Raw genomic sequence first — 16008 nt, 5'->3', positions numbered from 1 at the left:
ATGAGGGCCATCCCTATTCAAACCACCATAGTTTCCTAGCTCCAACCCTGTAATCTCAGCACTTGGAGACTGAAGCAAGATGATTGCCTATTAAGACCAAGCTGAGCTACAAACTAAGTTCAAATCCAGCTTGGGTTACATAATGTGATAGAAGAGAGAGAGAGACAGAGAGAGAGAGAGGAAGGCGATGGAGGAAGATGAAGAAGAAGCAAAAGAAGAAAAGAGAATATCTAAATAGTTCCTTCTGGTATAGTTTCATCAATTTGGTTGTTGTTTTGATTTTTTTGGTGGTCTTTTCCTGAATTACTGCCATCAGACCATTTGCATTCAAGGTGATTACTGATATAAGTAAGTTAATATCTGCAAACTTTGCTCTTGTGTCTCTCCCTTCTAATCCAATTCTGTCTTCAAATGACATTACCTAGTCACACTGTGCAGGTTCTCAAGTCTTTTAGGTATCTTATGCCAGGGTACTCCCAAATTCATCTCTTCCATTTTATTTATTGATATTTTCTAATATTCCAGCACAGTGGTTCCCAACTTTCCTAATGCTATGATTCTTAAATATAGTTCCTCATATTTTGTTGATCCCCAAACATACAATTATTATTGTTGCTAATTCATAAATGTAATTTTGCTACTGTTAGAAATTATAATGTAAATATCTGTGTTTTCCAATAGTCTTAGGTGACTCCTGTGAAAAGGTCATTTGACCTCCAAAGGGGTAAAACCAAAGGTTGAGAACCACTACTCTGACATAATATTTTTCATTGTTGTAACTTTCAACAGTTATATTTTGGATAAATTAAGAATAACAACAACAACAACAATAAAACAACAACAAAACCCCATTATTTTTACCTTTACTTTTTTCCCTGACATTTTCCATTTCTCTAAATACTAATGTTTTTGATAAATACTAATGTAATTCTTATGTTTCTTCCTGAAGGACTGCTTTTGATATTTCTGAGAAGGTAAACTGTCTCAGTTCATTTTATGTAGCTATGTCATAAAAGGCCAGGAACGAGACAATTTATAACAAATTAAAAGTTTAATGGTTTACAGTTCTAAGATTTAGAGGCTGGCTTGGGCTAGAACCTTTTTGCTATATTGCTCCATGGAAGAGGGACTAATGACTTTAGTTCATTCACACACGTGGAACCCTTGTGAACTAAATGCCTTTTAAAGATCCAGCCATTGAAGACATTTTCTAAGAACAGAATTCATAGCAAGGGCTCCAGCAATGTGTTCCCTCCATTGTTCGTTGGAAGATGAATTCTTTCATCCTCCACTGATGAACAGTATTGTCATTGAACATTGAATGTCATCTAACTTGGGATATTCTGTAAGTTTTGCTGACCTGTGCTTTGGTCTGCCATGTGTATTTTAGGAAGTTCTTGGCTATTTTTATGGTTCTTTCCCCAAACTGTCATTTCAGTTGCTTTGATAATTAAGCCAGGTATGCTACAACTTTTGATGTTACCGCTGTAGTTTTGGATGCCCCATTTCATTTTTTTTCTCTCTTTCATTATTTTTGCTCCTTGGCTTCTGGTATGGAAAGTCTCTGATGACTTGTCTTCAGGCTCCTAAACTTCCTACTGCTTGTATCATCTACTAATGAGCCCAGGGAGATGCTTGTCGTTTTTGTTGCGGTGATTTTTATCTGCAACATTTCTTTTTTGATTCTTTCTTAGAGTATGTTTTACAGAGCTTTCTGCTTACATTATTCATCTACTTGTACCTATTTCCCTATTCTCATTAGGGATTCTAATTAAAGCTTACATTCCTTTCGAATATTTCACTTAAAATTGCCCATCCCGTATTCGGCCTTAAGAAGTGAGAACTTCGGAGCAGAGTGCTTCATAGTTGGTCTGAATTCAGTGCTTGCTTAATAAGATGGCAGAGTTGTCTAAGCCTTTGATTTTTCTATCTTCCTTTGACTTTGGACTCCTCTGAGTACTCCACCTCCAACAGTCTGCCTTACAGAGTTCTAATCAATAATCCATTGTGACCACAGAAGAGGCAGAGCCAGCAGTGTCCATGTTAAATCCTCTTGTTGTCCTGGGCCTGCCTCTCGAGGCAGCAATGATCTTGTTATCCCAGAAGCATATACGCATCGTCTCTCCACCCAACCCTCCCTGTCTTGACTGTATAATGTCACTAAACCATCTTCGCTGTTTGTTTTCCTTTCCTCACTTCCTGAGATAACTCGTCCATTGGAGCTTGTAGATACCGTGTCTTTCTACTCATTGGCTAACAAAGATCACAGTATTTTCTCCTCCACTGTAGTAGGCCTTGTAGTGAGGAGGACTCTGAATACATTTCACAGTGATAATAATCTTCACAGAAAAAATATTTCAGCTAGGCGTGGTGGCACCTACCTTTAATCCCAGCACTTGAGAGGCAAAGTCAGGCAAATTTCAGTGAGTCTGAAGCCAGCCTGTTCTACATAGAGAGTTCCAGGACAGCAAATGCAACATAGTGAGATCTTGTCTCAAACAAACAAACAAACAAAACAAAAACAAACGACCAAACATTTCTCTCTTCTTTGGAGTTTTGATTTTCTAGGATTTGGCCTTGAACATCTGTCCAGAGTCCTAAAAGTACACCCCATGAAAGTGTGACCACCACCCAGAATATGAGTTCTCTAGTCTCATGCTGGGCCATCCTCAGTCTCATACTCTTTAGATAACGACTTCATTAGTGTTCCTACGGTCACTTACATGAGGCCACCTACTGTGATCTCCAGGTTCTTGTGTCTCAGACAAGAAATTGGACATAATAGTAGTGATAGAAACAGGAACAATTTATTCAGAAATAGAAACGTATGCCTGAGATAAGAATGGGCCAGTACAGAACATTTTTATGCTCAAAGGCCCTGGAGCACAGGAGTCTTGTTCCTTTCTAAGTCATTTGCACAGCCCCCACATTCTCCAGCATTTGAAAATCCTATTTTCATCTTTCTCTGGACATTGTTGTAGTTGTTGTTTTCCCCATATGTCAATAATGGTGCCTCTGGAACCTGCCTCCTCCCTGTGTTCTCCTACATCCCTCCCAGTTTACAGACCCAACGACTCCTGCTCCAAATAACTGGATCCCAGTAGTGTCTCTGATGGAAGCCTTCTGTGTCTGTTGGGGAGAGTTGGCTCCATAACCTTAATTTTCTGGCCCACACAAAGGAATTGATTTTCAGCTTGAGTGGGTTTTTCTGTTTGCAAGGAAGTGACTGACTGCTTTGAAACTCTCCAATGTCTCAGGCGGAGTAAGAAGTCACTGTTTGCTTTTTTGAAACAAATTGTGTTTAACTGTGCTACAAATCTCTTACAGAAAGAGGCAGAGAATCTGCCATTATCACTTTTGTCATGAGTCTACATAAAGTCAAGAACCTAAAGCAGACAGACAGTGGGTTATTATTTGATAGATGCAGCAAATGGATGCATGGACAGGTGAATAAATGGAGAGTCATCAATTAATAAAGCCTGGATGAATCACTACTAAAGCAAATAAAGGAAAAATCCAGTGGTGTGGTGCTGCGTGCTTATCCAGCGTGTCCCAGGTTTGGTGTTCCATCCTTAGCACCACCGAAAACAAAGAACACTTAAGAAACAAGAAGGGCATCATTTTGTCAAGATCAGCCTGGAAAACTAATCACAAAGAGTTAGAATAAGAAAGAGAAAAAAAAAGATTTTAGGGCATAGTTTCTTAAAACGTAGGTCATTACCACTTGTGGGATCATATCACTGAATGGGAGGGGTAGTCACGAAAAGTATGTCAGGAACAAAAGTTTTCTGCGTGCACAGTGACCAAAAAGTAATTAAAAATCAAGCACTTCATGGTGACCTGGAAGTGTTTCTCTGGTAGTAGTCATCCGTGTTGCAGCACAATGACAATTTGTTGTTGGTTTTTTTGTTTTTTTTTTTCCTTTTAAGGTAAGCTCAACTTATGTAGACCAGGTTGGCCTTGAACTCGTGTTCCTCTTTGCTTAGCCTCCTGAATGCTCTTTTAAAGTGATACTTCATTCTAATTCCTGGGAAAAGATTATGTGTCCCAACAAGCATGGTGGAACACACTTAGAATCCTGGCACTCGGAGGCTAAAGAGAGTCGTAGACTCAAGGTCAACCTGGTTGACATAGTGAGTCCCAGGGCTATAGAAGACACTAACAGTAGCAACACACACATACATTGAGTTTCCTATGTATCCATGTCCACTTTGACTCCCTCCGTTCTCTCTTTGATCCTATCAGGCTTTGACATAGTGTGGTTCAACATGTCCTTCCTACCATCTCCTGAGCCAGGGGAGTTTCTCATTGGCATCTTTCAATTGTGCTGTGAAGAATGTCATCTCTGTAAACATTTTTGCTATAACCATTATAGTCCCCCCTGGACTTTTTGTTTGTTTGTTTGCTAGTATTTTTGTGTTCTCTGCTGCCTAGCGTGAAACAGGCATACGCTGGAGCAGGTGCATCATGCCTCTACCAAAACAACCTGATTTGACCACCTGGAGCAGTCCAGCAGAGTTGGGTTAGGAGTGTTTGCTATGATGGGGAAGCCGAGTCCAGCACCAGCTTCCCATTTCCTTTAAAACTGAATGAAGTGGTACAGACTGTGTCAACTTCTATCAACTAACATCAGTGTAACATTGGTATGAGGTGCCGAGGCTCTATGTGTATTGCACACATCTTCCTTGGTTACCATGGTGAACTTCAGACAGAGGTACTTCATTAACTGCATGCTCCAGAGGTCACTGAGGCCCGGAGACTGGATGTCTATGGCTGGTGTCACACAGCTCCTAAACAGAAACCTAGACTTGAATTCAGGCAGTATACTGCACAACTTCCACACCCCACAGTTTTGAGGAAAGGTATTTACATGTATTAAAACACTTGGTGCCTTTCTCAGTGCCGACTGAATTTCTGATTCTGTTTTTGTTTCTCCCAAGCAGAGGCCATTTTGAAAAAGCACGTGTAGTATTTGAGTGTGCATCCACATGTTGAACGTGCGAGAGCCCAGCTGTTTGTATAGGCATGTAGAGGCAAGTAGTTCTGAGGCATCTTCCCAGATTGTTCTCTACCTTTTCTGTAAAGGTTGCAAGGGTTGCTCACCTGCATCTGGCTCTCGCTAATTGGTGTCTGTTCGTAAGCTAAGTTGTTCCAGGTATCCATTGAGTCTATCTCTGAGCACTGGTATTGTGAGCTGTCACACCTTCTAGGAATTTACACGACTGTCAGGGATCCGATTGCATCGTTGCACTTATGTTCAAACTTACAGAAAGCAGTTTACTGAGCCACGTCTCTGTCCCCCAAACAGATTCTGCTTTGCAACATCCATTCTCTGTCCTTCATTATCATTTGCTATTACATTTTTTAAATCTATTTTTGTAATCGGTAAAAACCAAGCAATACTTGGATTTTCTTTTTAGTGTGGAAATGAAGTTTTTCTTTTAAATGAAACCCCAAGTTACTTCTTTTACTGCCTTCTAGTGCTGAGAAAATAGACCTGCTTTCGAAAGTCCTAATTCAGTAATAGTCCGGTTCTATTTGGCCTTGTTGGAGAATAAAGTGTTCTGTATGTATAATTTCCCCAAATGTCTGACCTTACTTTTTCAAAACCAATTCTAGCTGATCTAGAAAATCATGCTTCAAAGGACTTCTGAAATGATTATATCTTCCTCCAAGCAAACATTTCTTTTCAGACTCAGAAGCATCCTGAGAAGCATCTATTATTTTACTATTAGGCAACTTACCTTTGTAAACATTTTAGTGTTTCCATTTTCTTGCTAACCATTGTACTTTATCTTTAAAATTCTAAGATGCACCTGGATCTATCATAACTACATTTAAACAATATGCAGGGAACGGTACAGGTTTATTTGTTTTTTTTTATAAATTTATTTTATTTTAGCCGTGTATGTACATGAAGGTATATACAGATATATTTTTTCTTTTAAAGTATGTTTTAATTGAAATAGAATAGAATTACATCACTTTACTCTTCCCTCAAACCCCTCCCTCTTCAAGTTGATAGTCTTTTTTTTTCTTGGACTATTGTTGTTAAATAGAACTAGCTGTATTTCATAAAATACATTGATATAAAACCTAAGTAAATGATTTTGAGTAATATGTATAGAACCCAGTGAGAATGTTCAAAATTATTGTTTTCTTGGCCCCAACACTTTTCTCTCTTTGTGAAATTACTTGCTGTCTTTGAGAAACTTCAGTGTTGAGTCTCTGAATAAGACTTGATTTTGAAATTGGGCTATAAATATACAGCTCTTCACACAGAAGAGCTCAACCCTCTTTTATAATATGTTATTCATCCTTTTGACATTTGAAGTACTGTGGCAAAAACAAATTAGTCTGTAGAACTCTCTTCTTTTAAAGATGTTGCTAATCTTCACCTCTGGGTTTGAGGTGAGGGAGGGATGAATGCCTGAGTTTGACACAGCTCCTACTGTGTTCACATGCTGTTCACCATGCTGTTCACATGGTGACAGTTTAAGGATGGCTTTCTAAGTGCACACATCACTTGGATATCCAAATGAGAAAAGAAACTAAGATGTTTTGGTTGGTGTGTTGTTGAACTTCAGCTGTGTGGGTGGGGCAAATATCACTCATACATGAAGATTAATTAGTGATTAGTTTGCCAAGAAGCATGATGCTGCTGAGCCATCTGTTGTGCCATTGTTAAGAAGGGCAGTCTTGGCCAATTACTCGTTAAATTCTTCTAATAGTCCACTTGCACATTGCCAGTAGTCATCTGGGGTCTTATAAGTTGAGGTGATGCTGGGATTTTAGGATCAGTTGGATCATAGAAATATATAGCTCCATGATTACCATTAAGTAAGTAAATAAGTCTTGAGATCATGTGCTTTAAAACTTAGATCTCTTACTAGCATTTAGGCCTGTAATATAAATATTAGCTTTTCTCACTACACAGGAGCTCATATCAAACTCTTATAGAAGTATTCTGAAAAGACAATGTGAACATTAATATTGACTTAGAAAAACTAAACAAACCTCTCATAATCACAGCATAACACATTTTGGCACTTTCTTGTAGTAGTATTTCTCCTATTTGGAATGAGCCATGTATTTGAATTCTTGTTTATCTATCACATAGTATTGGTTATATAGATTGATTTTCTCATAATCTCATCAAACACAACATTTACCCTAGATTTTCACATATTTATTATTTAATAGATTCATGGTAGAAATTATGTCAATCTCAGACTTTCTTACTATTTGACCACAGACCTGGAAATCATGGTATAGTCTGTTGGAATGCCAGTCATCTTAATAATTAAGGCAAATGGTTTGACTTTACCTTGACCTAGGAAGTACATACCACTGAGGAAGAAACTGATTTATAATTTTATATAAGGGAATAGAACTCTAGTGACTTAAAGGCATGCTAAAGAATGGTCAGGAACAAGTTTTCCTGAACCAAGAATGTCTAGAGAATTCTTCAACAGGGAGTGAAATGAGACCATATATAGTCAAATTAAATAAAAATAGATTATCGTTCCTCCAGGGAACGTAAGAGTCCACTGATACCTTTCTCAGCAGAAAGCACTTACTAATGTCTGTATTTCATAGTACTACATGAATAAGATCCTTCTAATGCTAAGGTTTGGCCAGCAATGATCTTGGCGTCTGAGTAGGTACAAGAAATCAAACTGCCACTCACTGGCCTCTGGCTTAGCGGACTGCAGGCTCCCTGTGTTAACTTTCACATATTGGTACAATTCATCAAGACTTTACTGCTTTTTACGTTTCTTTGTTTTTTTTGTTTTGCTTTGCTTATTGAGTCACATAATGTACTAGGCTTAGAGGTCGGAAGCAATTTACTCTCTTTCTATACCACCCTGTTCTCTTCTCTTGTGTCTATAACTGTACCGTCATCCTCATGTGCTATAATTTCTTTGGCTGGCAAGTATGCTGTTATTATTTCCCAGCACACAGAGACTGAAGACTAGAAATGATTGTAAGAACATACGTGGGCCACCTGAAATTTCACAGCTCAGGGCTTGTTGCCAAAGGCATGCAAGAGCTCTGAACTTGACCAAAGCTGAAGGATCCTGGTCATTGTTATGGCCCAGCTGTCCTCAAAAATCTTCTTCCAATTTAATTTGATGGCCAACTCAAAAGTAATGAGGGGAGTATAGAAAGGATTGCTGGCATTTAGCAGAGTCAGCCTTCCTCAGTCAGCCTTGTCAGAGGGAAATGTAAAGAAGTGGAGAACCAGGGAAGTACCTTGAAAAGCTGAAAAACTCATTCATCATATAAGCCATAAAATATAATGATCCCATATATCCTGTAGCTACTTTGCACAGGCACCGGTCTAACTCCAATGCATCTATTTGTATGTAATTTTCACAGGAACCACAAGGTGTGTTTATTATCTTTTCCAACAGATGTGAGAAATAATAAGAGTTTATGTGCCATGATATAAGATGTGTATCTAAAGTTTTTGTTTTTTCCTATGTCTCCATGGGCGCTAAAATTTTAAATAGAATGTGTAGATATTATGTAGGAAGGTCTAGGTTTTAAATGGGAAGTTATGTGTACACACACACAAACAGACACACACACAACCACAGACACATGCATAAACTCCTTTGTTCAGAATGACCATTCTATACAAAAAGGTCTTGTTTGGAAAGATACTAAAAATGTGATACAGGAATGTGCCCAAAGAGAACCAGACAAATGTTATTCTTTTGTGGTCAACATCAAGAACAAATTCCAGTAAATGTGGAGGGATTTCATGTGCTGTTTTCATTTTGCTTTGGTTTCCTGGAATAGTGGAAGCTCTCCATTTGGGAACACTGATGGCTGCCCATGGCTACTTCTTCCCCATCTCAGATCACGTCCTCACACTCAAGGATGATGGTACCTTCTACCGGTTTCAAGTAAGTCAAACGGAGATGTTCTTTCATAGCAAATCAGAAAACCTGAACTTTTTTCCTGTGTGTTTACAGAACTTTTGGAAACTATTACACTGTTTCCTTAGCCACTTAGGCAGTAGTTAGTGTTCATGTGGAAGCATCAGAAGCAGTCACGAGACACCATTGAAAAACTGTGGAAGCTGAACTGTGTAAAGATTGAGGTTACGGTTTAATATAAAGAAAGCATAAGGAAAATCCAGCAGGTGACTTCCTGGAATCAGGATAAATAGGATAGACGTTAGCTCTAAATGACATCTAGAAAGCAGGACGTTGAGAGATGTAACTAAAGCAATACTTCCACCTGTGATCTGTAACCAACTTCAGTCCTGGCAAGCTCCTGTAATACCTAAGAAGTATTCATGATTGGTAAGTCAGTTGTCTAAATGTGTCTACCTCTTCTTGTTTTTAAGGGAAAGTCTTTACTATTGCAAGATTACATTTTTATACACTCCTAATTTTCAGAAAGGTTTTTCATCTAGAAGCCACAAGTAAAATTTAAGACTAACAAATTCTCACCTGGAGGGGATAGGATCCTCACAAGAAGACCAACAGAGACAACTAACTCAGTCTCATGGGACCTTACTGAGACTGAAACATCAACTAAGGAGCATGCATTGTCTGGACCTAGGTCCCCTGCACAGATGTGGCTGATGGGTAGCTTGGTCTTCATATGGATCGCCTGGAGAGTGGATGGAGGGATGTTTCTTATATGACTCTATTGCCTGCTTTTGGCTCACTTTCCCCTGGCAGCACTGCCTTGCTTGGCCTCAGGGGATGATGATTTGGTTAGTCCTGATATGACTTGATGTGTTGGGGAGGGTTGGCATGGGGAGAAAGAAGGGGAAGGCAAGACACCCTTGGGATGTAAAGTAAATAGACTGAAATAAAAAAAGAGACTAACAAAGTCTCACAAATTCTAAAGGAATGATTGTTTTATGCTTACACAAATTTTTAAAAGTCCATTTTTATAATCGACATAATAAATGAAAACTCCAGTAAACAAAAACAAAATACTTATTTAGAATAAAAATGCTGAATATGGCTGACTGCCCTCTTGAGAATTATCTAATTTAATTTTTTTTCCATGAAACAAAAGAATTCAGACATGGCCCTAGGTTAATGATAATGTATTGAATTAGCCAGAATTTTAAACCCTTTTCTCTGTTCTTGACCTTCCCAGAAAGACATTTTTTGAGCAGACAAGGTTTGAAAGGTTTGAATGTTTTATTCATGCTTATAAGTCGTGAGTGAAAGTTGCAGTACACCACTGCACATCCAGAGGAGGGAAGAGAATGTTAAAGAGTTTTAGGACAAAGTTAGGAAATGAGAGCAAATGGCATATTAGTTACATGTGTACAAAATTTAGGCAGAGCATATCAAGCTCAATGTGCTGTTAGAGAGATCTCATGCAAGTCCATTAAAATTATTAATATTCATTATTAAGCGTTCCATTCTTAACAACACATCTACCTTTGCAGTGACATCTAAATATGAAAGATTAATGAATCCTATAGCAAAGTGAAAAGAACCAAGAACAGAGTCTGGGTGAACTAACCATCTGCCTGTAAAGTCTAACAAAGTATTGGTTAGTCTCTGTTTGAACAGCGCTACCAGCAGAAAACATGGGAAGGTTCACAGTGCTTTTTTCCATTTTCACATGGTTCCAAGCATCAGAAAGGTTTTGAATTGAGTTGACATTCACTTCCTTTGAAGGAATTTTACATGTTTTCAATGCTTCCAGTGAATCATGTAGACTTTAAACATCCTTAAGAATATTAAAAAGATACAGGGCATACGTTTGAGATAAACAGAACAGCAACTTAATTTCATTGATGTGATACAATAGCTGTGTCTAATATTCTTTCTATATTTTAGAAATGTGATTTTCAGATTTATGGTAAACTTTATATTGCCTAGTCATTTTCTCTTGGCTAACTTTAACTAAGACCCGCCATGATTCTCCAGATAGATTTCACATCTCTCTCATGGGGTTAGTACATGTACTATTCAACTAAAGGCTGGACTGATTAGTGTGAGTTCTGTAGAAGAAAAGGTAGCTAGCTCTGAAAAAAAGCCACGCATGCATTAAAATGTTCTAAAGTCTAGAATAATCGCAGAAGGAGGTAATAAATAACAAGCCCTAGGGACTTGTTATTCTCTTATCCTGTCTATTATTATAAGTCAAAATTATTTTTCTGAGAAAAAAATCTTCAAATATTAGTGGAAAATGTTGGATTTATGGCAGCATTTCCCTGTAATATTCCATGATAAAATTACATGTTTATAGTCATAAGATGATTTTTATTAATTAATTTATTTTTTATTTACTTTACATCCTGGTTGTAGCCCCATTCCCTCCTCCCCTCCCAGTCCCACCCTTCTTCCTTCCCCCCTCCTTCCTTGCCTCTTCCTCAGAAAAGCAGAGCTCCCTTTACTATCCACCCTAGCTCATGAAGTTGCATCAGGACTGAGCATGTCCTTTTCCCCTGTAGCCTGGTAAGGCAGTCCAGCCAGGAGGAAGTGATCAAAAAGCTGACAAGTGAGTCTGTGTCCAATGCAGTCCTCACTTCCCTTACTAGAATACCCACATGAAGCATAAGCTGTCCATCTGGCCTAAGTCCAGTTCATACATGGTCCTTGGTTGATGCTTCAGTCTCAGCAAGCTCTTCTGGACCCTGGTTAGTTGGCCCTGTTTGGTCTTCTTGTGGAGCTTCTGTCACCTCCAGGGCCATTTCTCTTTCCTCACACTTTTCCAAAAGACTCCCTAAGCATTGCCCAATGTTTGGCTGTGAGTCTCAGCATCTGTGTTGCTGGGGGAGTCTCTCATAAGACAACTCTGTCAAGTTCTTGTCTGCAAGCTTAGCAGAGTATCTTTCATAGTGTCAGGGGTTGGCACTCTCCTATAGGGTAGGTCTAGGCATAGACCCAAAGAAGATAAATAACAAGGAAGATTCAAGGGAGGATGCATAAATCTCACTTGGACAGGGAGATTGAATAGAGAGATGGTAGTGGCTGAAGAGAGGGAACAAGGTAGGATTGTGGTCACAGAGTTATGTGGGTAGAGATCAGATCTGGGAAGAGCTAGGGTGAGAGGACATGAGGCCTGTAGAGAAAAGAGAAATGAAGGGTGGAATTATCTCTGTGACAAGCTGGAGACCTAAGAGTCAGGGTAGGCCCCAGGGAGAACATGCGGGGGATTAAAGCAGTGACTCCTAGTGGCAGAAGCCATAGAGACTGAAGAGGACACCTTCTAACCAGACAAGCCTCCTCGTACAGAGAGGGGAACTCTAACCACCCACAAAAACTTCAACTCCAAATTTACCCTGCCTACAAGATGTGCAGGGGTAAAGACAAAGTAGATAGGGCAGAGATTGAGGAGAATGCCCAACCAATGCCTGGCCCAACCATAGACATAAGATTCTTACTGACAACATGGTTAAAAAAATAAATCTTAAAAGTAGAGATGAGAACAAGAAATGTCTGTCTACCTATATATCTAAAACAATACAGTCTAGAGCTGGTTAATCAATATGCTTATAAATGAATGCATGTGCCCACACACACATCAATACTGAAGCAACACCAAGCAATCAGTGCTTCCTCTGAGAAGCCTCGCGAAAGCAGAGCTCTGCATGAAAGCAGTCTTAAGCTACTTCATTCCCTCATGGCTTTACTGGAATCCTAGTCCAATTTAACTTCTAAGAAATCGCATCTTCAAAGTTCTGTTTCCCACAGAGTTAAATGTGATTAGAGAGGATGAGAGTCTTCCATATATGTCTTCCTATCCATCTTAATCTAGTGCTTCAATCTCTTTTCTTCCAAATTCCTACTGTGATTTTGTTCATATGTGCACAGAACTACTATTAGTAGCCTTCTTTATCATACTGAAGTAATTTCAAAGGAGTAGAGGCTAAGTTAGGATCCTCGGGTGGTCTCAGACCATTTGGAAGAGCCCTGTCCTAACGATTCAATCAGTCCCCGACAGCATCCCTTTCTATGTCTTTGAGAGTAAATCTGCTAGAGGGTAAAATTATCTGACCATCAGATACTGCCAAAAATATACCCATTTATAAATGATCAGTTCAATCAGTTGATGCATATAATCAGCCCATGGCATGTGCATCTGCGGGCATGTCCATCTGAGTTCTTGCCTCATTCCTATTTAGGGGAATAGAGTTGCCTATGCAGATCTGTGTTCACATGAGTCTTTAGTCTGGCTAGTAGGCTTTGAAAAATCCTTGAAAACATACAACCTTAATTATCATAATAAGGTATTTATTCCAGATCAAACTTCCCTTTGTATTTCAGTCAACGTATTTTGAGAACTTTACAGAGTCAGAATTCCGGCTATTGTTAATCGCATCAAAGGTATTATTAGTGTTAAAAAAAGATCTCTGGTTCATACCATTTAAAAGTTTACAGCAATAAATGTCCTTATGAAAGATTTTTTTTTTTTAAAATAAGGGAAAGTCAAAGGTTGCTGTCGTCTAGTTGAATAATGTTGAAAGCTACATTACATAATTAACAGATCCCAGCAAATAATTTGAAAATCCCAGGAAATAATTCTTTCAGCTACACTTTTTGAATCTATGAAAAGCTGTATGGAGATGTGATGCAAAGAAAGAAGTCACTATATTTAAACATGGTTCATTACAATTCTTGTTGAACATAATATTCTGCTTTCAGCCCTCTCTGAGGCTGAAACTGAACCTTTTGTTTGGATAACACAGTCATATCCCTTCAGCCTGATAACTGTTGATGTGAGATGATTGAAAATGAGCATCACTTTACAGCCCTGCTGGTATCCAGCAAATCTGAAGGCTGAAAATGGGTCAGTGCATGTAGGTGAGAACCTTATAATGTCTCTCTAGGAACTTTCTCTGGGCTTAAAATATGTATTATCAGTAGAGTAGTCTAGATAGCCACTGAAAATAAACACAGAGTGTAAACAAGAAGGTCTACTAAATATTTATGTGTCTAACCAAGACTTCCCTTTTTTTGTTTTTCTCCTATAGACACCCTATTTTTGGCCGTCAAATTGTTGGGAGCCAGAAAACACAGACTATGGTCAGTGCTTTGTCTTGTCCTTAATTTGTCTTGTCCTTACCCACTTACATGTGTGTATAACGAGCCCACGAATGAATTCTATTGCTCTTATTCATGAGAGGAAACCACAGACCTAGGTATGGATCACCCAGTTGATGCATAGCTTCATTTAGCTGGATGGCAGCTTCTTCCACAGTGCAATGCTCTCTGTATCTGTCAATGAAAAGCCCCTACTGAGAGCAGAGTGCTATAAACAAGCCCCAAACGGCCGCGGTTGTTTTTCCACAGCATCCTGTGTGACTAGAAAGAATGACAAATGGTTTCCAAGCCAGAGTCCTGGTTCTCCTGCAGCTCTTCTAATATGCTGTGAAGTTAAAAAAAAAATCTGACTCCCCAAACTCGTACCGTGCTTACTGTTAGTGAGCTATCCTCTGGTTCTACACCAGAAGGTTCTGTTAAACATAGAAAGGCCACTGGCAGGGCAAACCAAATGAACAATGACAAAGTTAATCCTAATAAATCAAATTTAGCGACCATAGGATAACCCAAGCTCAACAATGAAGGTTTAATTAAGCTCCAAAAGAAAAAAAAAAATTATCCCAAGAAAGTATTTCTCTCCATGCATTTTCCCATAGGTAACACTTTCCTGAAATAATATTGTACAAGTTTTAAACAGAGTGTCTACAAATGTTCATTGAAATTCATTCCTGTGCCTTATTGTAGAAGATTCTGGGCATCCATTGGGTGTGTGACTTCATCTGCAGTATTCAGCAACTCACAGGCTAGACAAGAAAGCAGAATCTCACAAAAAGAGCTTTGGTAAATTGCCATGTTAATATGCCATTGATATGTGCAAAACAATATGGAAGTTTGAAAGAATAAAAGGTTGACTTCGGTGGTGGTGTCCCGGGATGATTCCACAAAAGAACTGGTGACATCCAAGACACATTTAAAAGTATGAAGAAGAGATTATGTGATGCCTTAAATACTGTTATATTGCTATAGACCAAGACGACTTATAAAGGGAGGCATTTAAGTGGGAACTTGCTTACAGTTTTAGAGTTGGTTTATGATCTGCATGGCAGGGAGCATAGCAGCTACCAAGAGCATGGTGCTGGAGCAGTATCCAAGAACTTACTCCCTGATCCACAGGTAGCAGGCAGTGAGAGAGAAGGACTGGCCCTGGTGTGGGCTTCTGAAACCTCAAAAGCCATCACCAATGGTACACCTCTTCCAGCAAGGCTACACCTCCTAATGCTTTCCAAACAATTCTACTAACAGGGGAACAAGTTTTCAACTCTATGATCCTATGGGGGACTATTGTCATTCAAACCATTACATGTGGTGAGGAGACAGGAAATCACTTAAGGAAATGTCTAACTTAGGAATTTCTTCTACTGTGATGGAACAGCATGGTCAAAAGCAACTCGGCTAACAAAGGATTTTTCTCTATTTATACTTCTGGGTCTCACCTTATCATTGGTAAAGGGTTTAGCAGGAACTCAAAGAGGGCTGGAGGGCCTAGAAACAGGAGCTGAAATGGAGGCCATAAAGGAGTGCTGCTCACTGATTTGCTCTCGATGGCTTTGTCAGGCTGCTTTCCTGTATCACCCAACACCACCATCTGGGGGGTTGCAGTACCCACAATGGCCCTGGCCATCCCACATCATTCACTAGTTAAGAAGATACCCTATAAACTTACCTGTATCCCAGTCTTATAGAAGCATTTTCTCAACCGAGATTCCCTCCTCTCAAATGACTCTAGCCTGGGACAAATCAGCATTAAACCAGGCATCACAGCAAGAGAGAATAATGTAATATACAAAAGCAGTGAGAGCCTTCACAGTAGCTTGGCTTTCTTTGGGGCTTTGCCTGAAGAGTCATCCTCAGAAGGACATTGTAAGAAAATCCACAGCAAACAGTTGCAATTATTTCTCCTAGCAGTCATCGTAGAAACAGGACTGTATGAAGTTACTCCTGAGTGATCAGGTGCTACAGAAAGTATTCAAAT

At 39.2% G+C, this 16008-nt stretch overlaps 1 protein-coding gene across 3 annotated transcripts in view; it reads left to right on the top strand.

The window, feature by feature from the left end:
* The window catches only part of Rgs7 (regulator of G protein signaling 7), a 395324-nt gene that overhangs the window by 291253 nt on the left and 88063 nt on the right, over positions 1–16008 (top strand). For all 3 annotated transcript variants that reach the window (XM_055608524.1, XM_055608515.1, XM_055608514.1), the window contains exons 5-6: positions 8809–8915; positions 13967–14018. In XM_055608524.1, coding sequence (XP_055464499.1) covers positions 8809–8915; positions 13967–14018 — 159 coding nt within the window. The remainder of the gene's footprint in view (positions 1–8808; positions 8916–13966; positions 14019–16008) is intronic.

This window comes from Psammomys obesus, unplaced genomic scaffold (assembly GCF_907164565.1).
Source record: "Psammomys obesus unplaced genomic scaffold, mPsaObe1.curated_primary_1811, whole genome shotgun sequence".
In the NCBI taxonomy this organism is placed as follows: domain Eukaryota; kingdom Metazoa; phylum Chordata; class Mammalia; order Rodentia; family Muridae; genus Psammomys; species Psammomys obesus.
The sequence above is the reverse complement of the archived record's forward strand: the minus strand, read 5'-3'. Positions and strand labels throughout refer to the sequence as shown.